Raw genomic sequence first — 13,414 nt, forward strand, 5'->3', positions numbered from 1 at the left:
CGAGAGAAGGAACTCAAGGAAAGGGAACGCGTATTTAAAAAGTACTGGTAATGAGTACTGAATACACTTAAATGTATAAAATAAATATTATCTTTATTATTTTAGGGAAAAACTGAAAGTTTATAGACTTTGGCTACATAAACGTTATTGTTAATTTTAAAAAGTGTTTGTTGGTGGAGAGTATACATTTGCTAATGTTCTTTATCGTTCAGAAGAAGAGTCAAAGGCTACTGAAAAAAAATTGATGAATTAATAAAATAATTGCTTGATTCATTTAAAGAACTGATGATTGACATTAAAATTTACATTTGTAAGTAATTTCAAAATATCATTCAGACAGAAACCCAACATAGCTCACTAATGCTCTATGATCAATTGAAGAACCACAGCCCTTTATGGGTCATACCAAAGTAGGGACCGGAACCAGAGAGTCATTCAATACAATTAAACCATTAAAATTTACAAAGTTAAAAGCTCTTCTATAGCCTGTGAGGAAGAGTGAGGGAAGAAGCTACTGTAACCAAAGCAGGAAGGTATGACTAAAAGGTTAAGCACATAAATCAAAGGAACAGAACAGATCATCTAGAAATAAACACTCATATACGCTCAACTGATTCTCAATAATGGTGCAAAGGTGATTCGGTAGAGAAAGGATAGTCTTTTCAACTAATAGTGCTGCAACAATTGGATATCCATATGCAAAAAAAAAAAAAAAAAAAACAACCACCCTCTATTCATACCTCACACCATAAACAAAAATTATCTTTAAATGGATTATGTGCTGAAATGTAAAACCTGAAATTATAAAACTTCTAGAAGAAAATATAGGAGAAAATGTGCATGGCCTTAAGTGAAGCAAAGATTTCTTACATATGATACCAAATGTACAATCCATAGAAAAAAATTCACAAATTGGACATTATCAAAATTATGAACTTATGCTATTAAAAAATACTGTAAGAATGAAAAGACATCTTTAAAAGGTCCTTTGGAATGGTATTTATAGTAAAGATGTCAAAGACACTAAGAAAGAAAAGTAGGGTTCGGCATCCCCCCAAATCTCTAATCTCCTAACACTTGCAGAGTGGGTTAGCCTACTAGCCACCCTATATGCCCTATTTAGCCCACTTAGCTCAGGCGAGAGGGCCCAACTGTGTGTTCATATAGCATCTTATGCATATCATTAACACAACTCTTACCAGTCTGTATGATCCGCTTCTATTCAAATCTATTAGTTAGTACTATTCCAGTTGCAAGAGACAGAAACCCAAACTTAAAATAAATTAATCAAAAGAGAAATTCTTGGCTATCGAAGTCCAGGGTTAGATCTAACTTCAATTAGTGCTGGTTTCAGGGGCTCAGATGATGTCATCAGAACCTGGTCATTCTCCATCTCCTAGGACCCACCTAGGAGCTAGACTCCAAAACAATAACAACAAAAACAACAACAATAAAAACCTTCCCAGTTGAGTGTCATACAGCACTCACTGGGTAATTGCTTTATCTGTGTACAGCTTGTACTTGCAAGCTAATTATAAGGGCCTTGAAGGCAAAGACAACTTCTTTTGCGCCCTAATCATATCTAAGATTATGCTAGATGGTTATGAAGCAGACATTCTGTAAAGTCTGGTAGATCTGGGAAAGCTGTAAGCATCGTCCGTGTTGGCATCAAAAGGCTTTGGAAAAAATTCTGACATCCTTTTGGAAATCTGGGCTAGTGAAAGTAGAGTTGTATTCAAAATTTTTGAACAACTACACCCAAATGGTAATAATGAATAAGTTTGAGTTGGTAAAGAGAAAAGCCTCACACAATATTCCAAAGAGCTCTATTCTTGGCCCTATATTATTCAAAATTCTTTTGAATGTGGATAAAGACATATCTCTGCATCTGACAAAACTAGAATATGGCAAATTATAAAAATGTATTTTACAATGCTCTTGAATAGCATGGCCACCCAAACATTATCACTAATTCAATTTTGGTATTCTTCCAGTCTTCACATTATACGTATTTTCATGCATATATATTGTTGGCTTCCATTATTCCCCTAGCATAAACATTTTGGCTGCCAACTTGTCTAGACTTACATCCTTACAACTCCAAATCTGGTGGGAAGAAAAGCTTTTCTTTTCCAAGAACTCAAAAAAAAAAAAAAAAAAAAAAATTCTGTTCTGATTTCCATTGGATAGAACCAGCTCCCATGCCTGTTCTTAAATACCATTCACAGGTGTCAAGAGGACATGATACTCAAATTGTTGGCCAAGCCTGAGATCCACACCCACCACTTGGGAGCTTAGCAGTGGTGTGAGCCACATCTGAGGCACTCAGGGACTCAGAACGGAGAGGGTTGTTTCCCGAGAAAATTTGATTACTATTATAATAAGAAAGGGAAATGGCTGCTGGTCTGCTAAACTACAAACGAAATGAGGCAGGGTCTCTGCTCTCCAGGAGCTTCCAGCCCTACTCAGGAAGACTATGTCAACAGACATTTTCAATATAAGGTGGTAAATGTCGTGATAAAGGTTTGCAAGGTAGAGGGCAAGCAAATTCAAGCAGGGGGATATTTAAAATGGATGACCAGCAAAGACCTATTGTATGGCACAGGGAACTCTCCTCAATATTATGCAACAACCTAAATGGGAAAGGAATTTGAAAAAGAATAGATACATGTACATGTATAACTGAATCACTTTGCTGTGTACCTGAAACTAACACAACATTGTTAATCAACTATACTCCAATGTAAAATAAAAAGTTAAAAAAAAAAAGAAAAAAAAAATTCAAGCAGGTTTGTGGCTAAGGAAGTTTCCAAAAGGAAATGATGCCTGAGTCTAGAAAGATTCATAAGTCTTTTCAATGTAGAAGAGAGCTTGGGAGTGATGTAAAAATGTTTCCAGGCACCCTTTTTTGTTTTTGTTTTTTACTGAGGTATTGTTAATTTACAATATTATATTAATTTCCGGTGTAAGTGGCATTGTTGACTTATAAGACTTGATCCCCTTGAAGGTAGGAGTCATGTCTTATCTTTGCCTCGCCAGAATTCCACATGGTACCTGGCGTCTAGTGGATATTCTATACGTGTTTGATGAATTTGTTAATATTCCCTCATTATGTCTTCAACGAAAATTCTGCAGGAATTTGTAAAGTTGGTATTTAACCATATTATTCAGAGAAGAAAACTGAGAGAGATTAGATCATCAAAAATCACAGTGCCAACCAACGATGGCTCCAAGGTTACCCCCACAGAGGCAGGGACATATCCAAACCAAACTCCAGACATTTAGAGGAATACCACAAATCCCAGCCTTGCATTATTAGAGCAGTGAAGTGAGAAATAAAGTAAACATTTTAGTATGGTTGGCAGTTCTTATAAATCCCCAAACACCAAATTTTCTTCTGATTTCAGATGTCAAGTGATTAAAAACTTATTTTACAATGTTCTTGAATAAATAAGGGCTGAGAAAAAAATGGAGAGAGAAACGTGTTTGTTTGGGTGGGTTGCTAAGCAACACCACACATGCCAGAGCCTCCTTTTGGATTTCCTTTTGAAGGTGGAATCTGTGGGACCAATGGGTACTTCAGCTTGCGTCTGCTTCATCAGTTCAAATTGGAAAATAAAAGCAAGACAGGAAACAAACAGTTTAAATTAACAGTTTACTATTAAATTAGGCTAGACTGTTTTTAAAGTTGCCTTTTAAATGACTTCTCTGAGTGTCCTCAGTGGCACTAACACTAATAGGTGAGGTTTTTATAAGTGTGTCCCCAGAAGAATCGACCACACAGATGAAACAAAACCAAATAGTATCCAAGCTATATTATCTACCCCCCACAGTATTTCAGGCCCTATAGATTACTGAAATTTGTAATATGGCAATAGGAGGTAGCAACCAGATGAAGAAAAACATGAGTTTGTGTATCTCACTTATTTAATAAGGGATAACTTCTTATGAGAAATGGAGTTTTACGATGGGTACTAAAGGAAGGAATTCTGTGGGAAGGGAGAGAAATTTACAACCTCAGGGCCTGCTTGAGCAAAAGCTAGGAGCTCTGAAGGGGCAAAAAAAGTCAAGGTAAAAGCAGGAAAGAGAATATTGGTAAGCCAGAAAGAACGAATAAATATTTGAGCAGGAAATATATTGGACAGCTGGGGAAGGGTTTATGATGACTAAGACTGAAATTAGTAGAGAAACTCCTACAGTGTAGGATTTAAAGACGCTCTGGATCAAACACTATCCAAGTCATATTACACAAATATTGCTGTGCATTTTAAAAAAGCATATTTCCTTCAATGATTTGTGATTTGAGTTTCAGGTAAGCACACATCTAAATCTGAACTATGTATGTGCGGACACATTTTCAATCAATCTGCATTCTTTGAGGGACGGGGTATAGTCTTAGAAAGAATATTTCAGATTTTATTTTAAATAATTGACACTACAGAAAGGGGGCATGTTATTATCATTAATTACAGAATAAAGTCTGTACTCCTCACCATGCATCTGAGGCCTTCCATGATCTGGCCTGCCTACCTGTGCGTCCCACGCCAGCTGAGGCAAGGGCATTCTCTCCTCTCAACCCCTCCCATGCTGAAAACCTTCACTACTGACTTGACACTAAATTATATTCTCTCATCTATTGTTATTTACACTCAGTGTGTGTATCTCTCCCTTGAGATTATAACTCCCTGAAGGATGTGTCCAAATAGTATTTTTTTTTGTATATTCTGACTAAAATAATAATGTTATTTACTATGCATAGTAAATGCACAGAATTTGAACTGAATACGTAGATAGCACTTGAATGAATTTGTTTATTATTCCTTGATATTATTGTTTTTCCATTCAGTCTCCTCCTTACGTCTCTGGACTCTAGGCCTGCTAGCAGAAAACAGGAAGAACAAACAAGAAATAAATAAGCAGAAATCTATTGTCTTCTAAACCTTGAACTCTGAAAAAATCAAAATATCCTTGGGAGACAAATATCGCAAAACTAAAAACAGCATTTTGAGCAGGGAACGTAATAGCTTCAAGTGGGCATAAGCTGTTCCAAGGGCCCTTGGAGCCCGGAGGAGAAGTGGTGGTATGCAAAAGTTCAAAAGACCTCTACATGAAGAATTAGGAACCCCTGTCAAAGCCAGAGAGGTCTAGCTGTGTGCCTTAAAATGACTGTACCTGACTAGATTCATTCATTTCCCCAACCAATCCACAGGGAATGCAAGCTCTTTAATGGCGGGGCTTTTCACTAGTGTCATTGCTAGCACTCTGTCCTGGCATTGTGCCTGGCTCCTAGTAGGTGCTCAATAAATATTTGTTATGGAATCCTCTGTCTTGGTCATGGAGTGTCCATCCTCAAGAAGCTCATAGTCTGGTTAGGACAAAGACTTCCAAATATGCAATTATAATAGATGAAAATACTTATCCTAAGTAAGCTATAAGAGCTCATAATGCTAACACTTGAGCATTTACCACGTGCCAGGCAGTGTTCCCCATGCCTTACATGTATTAATGCACCTAATCTTCACAACAATCCTGTGAGGTGAACACTATTATGATTTCCATCTTCCGGCACAACGAGGTAAAGCCACTTGCCCAAGGTCACACAGCTAGGAAGTGGCAGGGCAGGAACTGAACCAGGGTTCAGAAGTAGCACAGTGTAGGCACAAGACAAAGAGTTAGTCTGACTCAAAGACCACTGAAGTTTCTTCTAGGCCTGGGATTGCAGAAGATGGCACCACTGGTGACAATGAAGCCCTAGGAATACGAGGGAAATGTTTCATGAAACCCCATCCATTTGGAACGTACTGGTGCTTCTCAAACTTAGGCTGCTCCAGAATCCTCAGAGAAGATTCAGAATTGCAGGCCTGAAATCCTGGAGGCCTGAAATCCTGGAGTGGGGACGTGGAATATTTATGTTTATGGACTGATGTTGAGAATCATGTTTTAAAAATACTAAACTTGGGGCTTCCCTGGTGGCACAGTGGTTGACAATCTGCCTGCCAATGCAGAGGACACGGGTTCGAGCCCTGGTCTGGGAAGATCCCACATGCCGCGGAGCAACTGGGCCCGTGAGCCACAACTACTGAGCCTGCGCATCTGGAGCCTGTGCTCCGCAACAAGAGAGGCCGCGATAGTGAGAGGCCCGCGCACCGCGATGAAGAGTGGCCCCCGCTTGCCGCAACTAGAGAAAGCCCTCGCACAGAAACGAAGACCCAACACAGCCATAAATAAATAAATAAATAAATAATTTTTTAAAAAATAAAATAAAATACTAAACTAGACCAGCACTTTGGCTGAGATTCTGCTCTTTTTTTTCAGGCCTGGCTCTCCTCTGGCCAGGTGTCTGTTGGGAATCCTCTGAAGATGCAATCTGGCAGTGCTCTCTTGGGGGCACCGGCATCTGTAGAGGCTCTTCAGATGGCAGACATCACAGCCCTTACCCAGGACAGTTATTTCTGGTTTATTTGTCTGTCTCCTCTTGAGGGCAGGGGCTGTGTCATACCGTGCTCTACATGCCAGCTCCTAGTTCAGTGTGCAGGAAATGTCTTCTGAAGGAGACCTGATGGTTTGCATGAGCCCTGCCCTTGAGAAGCTCATAGTTAAGTGAAGGACACAGATACCTGAATAGATACACTACAGGATTAGGTGGTAGGTGGCCGTGATTACCTAAATATGAGCAGCATGCTGTGAGGGCACAGGGAAGCAGCAAAGGGTGCTGCACAGGTGGGAAACCATGCTAGAAAAGCAGATTGGGAGCTGTAACGGGCTGAATTGTGTCGCCCTCAGAAGTTCACATGTTCAAGTCTAACACCACCCCTCCAACCAGAGTACCTCAGAATGTGACTGTATTTGGAGACTGGGTCTTTCAAAAGGTAATTCAGTTAAAACGCGATCGTTAGAGTGGGCCCTAATCCAATCTGACGGGTGTCCTCAGAAGAAGAGGAAATTGAGGCATAGACACATACAGAGGGTCGACCATGTGAGGACACAGGGAGAAGACGGCCGCCTACAAGCCAAGGAGGGAGACCTCGGAAGAAACCAACCCTGCCAACGCCTTGATCTTAGACTTCCAGCCTCTAGAACTGTGAGAAAATAAACGTCTGTCGTTCGAGACAACCCAGTCTGTGGTACTTTGTTACGACAGCCCTAGCAAAAAAAAATATAGGAGCAGATTATGAAAATTTACCAAGCCAAACTACAGAAATTAAATTTTACCCTTTAAGCTGTCAGAAGCCTCCACGGGTGTCTGAACATCAGTGTGACACGAGCAGGTTTGGTTCCGAACACAATTTGGAAACAGCGGGTACCCGGAAGTGAAGAATGATGGTGGAGTTGACAGGTCCATTGTTCCAAGGCAGAATAAGACAAGCCGTTAAGGGCCCTGGACTGAATCATTGACGAGGGGAATGAAGAACAGAGGTCCTAGTCAGAGAGACCTTTGTGGGGCAAAAGTAACACAATTTGGGGGAAATGAGGCGTTGGAGGCGAAGCGCAGACAGCTGTGCTTATCATGAAGAAGTGTACTTTGGGGAGTGAGGATGCCTCAGATCTCAACCGGGGATACAGGAGGTGAAGCAGGCTTAAAAGCAGAAGGGAAAAGATAATAAACTTCCCTTGGGATGGGTGAGGTTCGAGACAACTGCAGAGCGTCGAGCTGGACGTGCTCTGGAGAGCGGGAATAAAGCGCTGGACCTGGAGCCTGAGGCGGGGTTCCGGGACTCACAGACGGTGAGGTGGTGGGAAGGGGGCGGTCGAGCTCTGCGGAGCGTCAGCGATCCAAGAGCCCCGCGGCCGAACCCTCGGGGTCCCCGCAACGCGTGGGCAGAGGAGCCAACCAGAGAGTCAGGAAACCCTGCAAAAGGCAGCAGGCTTGGGGCGGGGGGTGAGCGCGCCAGAGGCCAAGGAAGTCAGCGCTAGGACTCTGTTGGGAGTTTGCTGGTAGTTTCCAGACGGAGGAAAGATTTTTGCCCCTGCTGCAGAGCGGCTCGGGCCGGGTCTCGCTTGCTCACGCCGTCGCATAAGGGGTTTCCCTCTCTCCCTGGCCCGCGGTCAACCGAGGCAGAAGTGGCTGGCGGCTAGCAGGGACCCAAGCACTCTCTCGGGGTCGCGCACGCAGTGCCAGCTCCGGAAGCGCTTCCCCCCGAACGCAATGGGGGCGCCCGGGCTCCGGCTGCACTCGGGACACGGGCCCAGGCGCCGCTCGCCCAGCGCGCCGGCCGCGGGGGCGGCTGCCTCGCGCCTCCCCCTGCAGCGCGCCGCGGCCGCTGGGCGAGGCAAGGCGAGGCGAGGCGAGGCGGGGGGAGGCGGGCCGAGGGGGCGGGCGAGGGACGCGGGACTCTGGGGAGCTCGGGGGCGGAGAGCAGGAGGCGGCGGGCCCCGGGAAGAAAGGAACATGGCTCCTGCGGCGGACAGCGCCGAGCGCGGCACGGGGCGACGGCGCGCCGGGCGCCAGTGACCGCGATGGTGAACTCGAGCCGCGTGCAGCCGCAGCAGCCCGGGGACGCGAAGCGGACGCCGGCGCCCCGAGCGGCGGGCCCGGGCCGGCTGATGGCGGGCGGGCGGGCCGCGGGCGCCGGCCTCGCCGGCCCGGGCGGCCTCCGCGAGCAGAGGGGCCTGGAGATCGAGATGGAGCGCATCCGGCAGGCGGCCGCGCGGGACCCCCCGGCCGGAGCCTCGGCCTCCCCATCTCCTCCGCTCTCGTCGTGCTCGCGGCAGGCGTGGAGCCGCGACAACCCGGGCTTCGAGGCCGAGGAGGAGGAGGAGGAAGAGGAGGTGGAGGGAGAAGAAGGGGGAATGGTGGTGGAGATGGACGTAGAGTGGCGCCCGGGCAGCCGGAGGTCGGTCGCCTCCTCGGCCGTGAGCTCAGTGGGCGCCCGGGGCCGGGGGCTGGGGGGCTACCACGGCGCGGGCCCTCCGAACGGGAGGCGGCGCCAGCGAGAGGACCAGGGCCCGCCGAGCCCCAGCCCAGCCGGCGGCGGCGGCGGCGGGGACCCGCTGCATCGCCACCTCCCCCTAGACGGGCAGCTGCCCCGAGTGGCCTGGGCCGAGAGGCTGGTTCGCGGGCTGCGAGGTAAGAGCGCGACCCTCGGCGGCTGATGCACAAACCAGAAGTGCGGGCGCCGCCGGAGCCATCGCCCGCGGAGGGCAGCTCTCCGGGGCTCCCGCTCGCGTTCCCATTGCGTCCCCGCCTCCCTAGGAAGCGTCTTCCGCACCTCTGCTAATTCCGTTCTATTTCCGGTACCCAGCACGGAATTCCACTGCGCCCTTGTTGGTGCAAATTTGTTGGATACCTCCTTCTTCTAAAAGATGTGTCAGCTTATGTTTACCTTTGGAAATAAGTGAAAGCCGTATTAGAGCGAAGGGGTACATCTGGAGATTTTTTTTTTTTTTTCCTTGTAGGGAAAAAAATATTCTAAGGCAACTAATGGTGGTTGCAACTGCATATTTGCGAATTTTACTAAATAAAAACGAAACTTCTGTGCTAGTACCCATGGTCTTTCACTGTCCTGGATGCCCTATTGCCTCTTATTCCTTTCCGGAAAGGGTACGCAGTACAGTTTCCTAGCTGTGGAGGGAGTGTCATTGGACAGTCATTGATGTTGTTTTGGCGGTGTCTGGTTTGGGGGAGAGGGAGCTGTTAAGAACACCACGAATAGAATAAAATGTCTAAGAAAACAGTTGTTCGGCCATTTCTAAGTCTAGGTATTTGGCTAAAACAGTTGCAAAGGAAATGCTAATGTTGTTTAAAAAACTTGAAAGTATGTTTTTAAATAACTAAGTTAATGTTCTTTGAAATTCCAATGAGACAGTGAGGTCATCAGATACCAGCTGTGTGGAAATGTGTCAGAGTTCGGTGCACCCAGCTCTCCAAAAGGCAGGAAAGGAATTTTCAAAATTGCCAGTACCTATTAAGAGGACACAAATTTTCCAAGAGCAAATGGGATCCTGTTTTTGCAAAGTTTTGTCAGAGGCGTCTTTGGAAAAGAGTTGCATTGGCTCTTGCCATCCAAGTGACTTTAACCTCTACTTTTAAGAGTTTTCCATTCTCAGTTCTTTTGAAAATTTCCCTTCCCTTCTCTTCCTGTCAGTTTTGAAAATCTTGCACCAAAAGCTATCCAGGTGTTTTTACAGCAACGTGATTAACACCAAGTCAGGCCTATACCCGAACCCCAGTTCTACCACATATTGGCTACATGACCTGGAGCAAATTGCCTAACCTCTCTGATCCCCCGTTTTTGAATTTTTTTTTTTTAAAGAGATAATCATAATACTTAGTTCTTGACTTGGGAGGATTAAATGAGGTGAAACGTAAAACGTGTAGCAAGTCTCTGCCATGTTGTGAGTGCTTCATAAATAGAAATTAAATCATAGATTCTAAAAGTGTACATTTTGGTACTCTTACACAGTGATTATGCTAGTTAATTTGATTCAGAGCATGGTGGGGACCAAAAGATCCTTTTTGAATAACCTGTGTGAGTAGATGAGTAAAAAACTCTCATACTTTTTTAAGGTTGTTGAATTGTTTTAATTGTGCTTTTTAAAGTATTCACTGAAATGAGAGGAGTTTCTTATAAGTTAATAAATAATGGAAAGTCATGATCCTGTTAACTCAGCTTAAGTATTTGATAACACTTAATGTTCTTTGAATAAACTCAATAATGGAATATAATGAAATGAAATATATGAGTGTATGTATAAGTTTATCTCTTTTAAAGAAAAGTTTCAGAAAATTTACAGTGAATAAGGTAACGGTAAAACTTCTAGTCAAACCTTATCAATGGTCTAATTAGTAGAAGAAGAGAATCATGAAAATCATTTTTACAGAAAAATTTAGAATAAATTTTATTTTATTTCTTTTATGAAGAAATATAATTGATATTCTTGTCACTTATTAAGTAACATTTGTTAAATAATTAGTGACTATACTAGGTGCTACCAAAAAAAAAAAAAAAAAAACTAAAATAGCAGATCACCATCTTCCTAGGGACAGAAACCCAGGAAAGTGAAATGAATAACCATGAATGAGTTGTGATTTTTTTTTTCCCCTCTTGGGATACCGATGACAAAAATCTTATATACATTGTATAAGTAGTGCCCAGGGTCAGAAGAGAGAGTGACTTGGAATTTCTAAAGGTAGGAGCAATTACTCAAATTTGAAGTGGTCAGGAGCTTCCCTGGAGGTCTCCAACCTTTGTGACTTTATATAACTCACTCAGACTTCCCGGGCTCTGTTCCTCATTTATAAAATGGAAGAGTTGAACCTAATCTTCAAGGTCCCTTCTAGCTTCAGCGTACCCTGTGTTGTCGTTAAATGACATGAATCTGAGCTGGACAGCAAATGGTCATTTCTCTCCTTGGATGCTAAATAGATGTATCCTCTTAGCCGGGAGTAAGATAGCAACGAAGAAATGTTTGAGGCCTGATTATGGGAAGCATTGTGTCTAACTAAGGAATTAAGAATTCACCCCTACATATTAGGAAGCAGTTGGAAAATTTTGAGCAGGGGCAGAGCACGTTGAAAGGGAATCTGAGTCAAGCAGTGTGCTGGGCAGGAGAGCTTGCAGAAGGAGACAGGGAAGCAGGAGTACCAGGTAGGAGGCAGCCAGCGAAGGGGTGATGAAGGCCTGCACCAAAAGAAGCAAAGGATGGCTGAAAGATTGAAAGACTGCTCCAAAACTAAAAGGAATCCCCAACCCAATGATCTTGTTTACTTTTTGCTTAGCAGACGCTTCTTCATGCAGAGATAAAATTTGAGATTCTACATGAGTTATCATATTTTCTGAATTTCCCAAGTTGAATGTGTTTTATGGATGCATCAGTTTACTAAAGTCACTTTCTGTTTGTTATTTCAGACGTGTATGCTTGGTTGGTTTTTTGTTTGTTTTCCTGGAGAAATCGTAAAGGACTAGCTGTATTGGTCAGTGTGGGCTAAGCTGCTGTAACAAATAGATACCTCCTCTGCCATTCACTATATTGTACCGTCACTGTCCATATCCAGAACTTCTTTATCATCCCAAATAGAAGGTTTACCCATTAAACACTAACTCCCAGTTCCCCTCCTCTTCCCCGCACCCCCGGCCTCTTTTCCGCTTTCCGACTCTTTGCATTTTCCTATACTGGGTACCTCATATTAGTGGAATCACGCAGTATTTGTCCTTTCACATCTGGCTTATTTCACGTAGTATAATGTTTTCGAGGTTTATCCATGTTGTAGCATGTATCTGAACTTCATTCATTTTTGATGACTGAATAGTATTCCATTGTATGTATATACCACATTTTGTTTACCCATTCATCACTTGATGGACACTGGGGTTGTTTCTACCTTTTGGCTATTATGACTTTCCCTTTATTTTTAATCCAACCCTCACTCCATAATTGCTTCCTTTTCCCTTTTTATTTGCACTATAATTGTGAACAAATGAGATTTTGTATTTTCATTGCATGGGGATTTTTTTTGAGGGAGGGTTGCTACTCTGAGGGGTGTGATAAGGCCATGCTAGTAACAGAATTTGTGCGGTCAACAAACATTTATTGAGCATCTCCCTTGTGGTAGGTACTTGGGATACAGAGATGAATAATACAAGATCCCAACTCCCAAAGAGTTTAGAGTTTAGGAGGGGGGTGAGAAGTGTAAGTAAATCATTGCAACGCCAGGTCCCAGGTGTGGGAGAGACCCAAAGAAGAGAGGACCAGCTCTACCTGGGGAGGTTAGAAGAAGTGAATCTTGAGTTATGTTTTGAAGGATTCAGGGGGGAGTTGGAGGAGGGAAAAATAGAGAAGAAAGACCAAGCAAGCCTGTAGCTCATTGGTACTTTTTCCTGTAGGCAGAGTCAGTGAGGGCTTCAAGCAGGGGGCTGATATGATATCATGCCAATCTGAAGATGATTCTAGCAAGAACGTAGAGAATGGGGTGAGGTGGATAGCGCCAAATGCTGGGAGAATAGGTCAGAATAAAGTGACAAAGGTGATAAAGTGATAAAGTGTCAGTTGAACTGACAATCCTCAGTGCAACTGAGGATTGTGAGCTGGGATGGAAGAACGCTAGATGAAAGAGAGAAACCATCAGAATTGTGGACCAACTCCATGTGAGGGTTATGAAAAGGGCCTATTCTAGGATGAAACCCATGTTTCTGGGTTGGTACCATTAACCCACACAGGGCAAATAGGTTTCTAGAGAAAGGAAAAAAAGAGAAATCTCAGTTTGGGGCATGTGAGTGTGAGTTGTCTGTGGAATATGCAGGTAGATCTGGCCATTAGCTGTGGCACATACCCGTCTGTGTCTCAGGAGGGGGCTGCCTGAGAAATTTGAGATTCAAGCGTCAGCATCATAAGGTAGCAACTGACTATTCTGTAGAAAACGGACCAATAGTAAAAAGCCACTTCCCTTTCTGAAGGTGTCCCTGCAATTCAAATC

General features: G+C 43.9%; 1 protein-coding gene and 1 long non-coding RNA gene across 2 annotated transcripts in view; both read left to right on the forward strand.

Annotated features, from left to right (window-relative positions):
• The window catches only part of LOC309660844, a 398,319-nt gene that overhangs the window by 211,261 nt on the left and 173,644 nt on the right, over positions 1-13,414 (forward strand). The gene's annotated exons all lie outside the window — the stretch shown is intronic.
• PKD2 (polycystin 2, transient receptor potential cation channel) overlaps positions 8,324-13,414 on the forward strand; it is a 54,830-nt gene continuing 49,739 nt past the window's right edge. The window contains exon 1 of the mRNA XM_082461679.1: positions 8,324-9,067. Coding sequence (XP_082317805.1) covers positions 8,458-9,067 — 610 coding nt within the window. The 5' untranslated portion in view covers positions 8,324-8,457. The remainder of the gene's footprint in view (positions 9,068-13,414) is intronic.

The sequence above is a fragment of the Balaenoptera physalus genome (assembly GCF_965194825.1).
Source record: "Balaenoptera physalus genome assembly, chromosome: 5".
Lineage (NCBI taxonomy): Eukaryota > Metazoa > Chordata > Mammalia > Artiodactyla > Balaenopteridae > Balaenoptera > Balaenoptera physalus.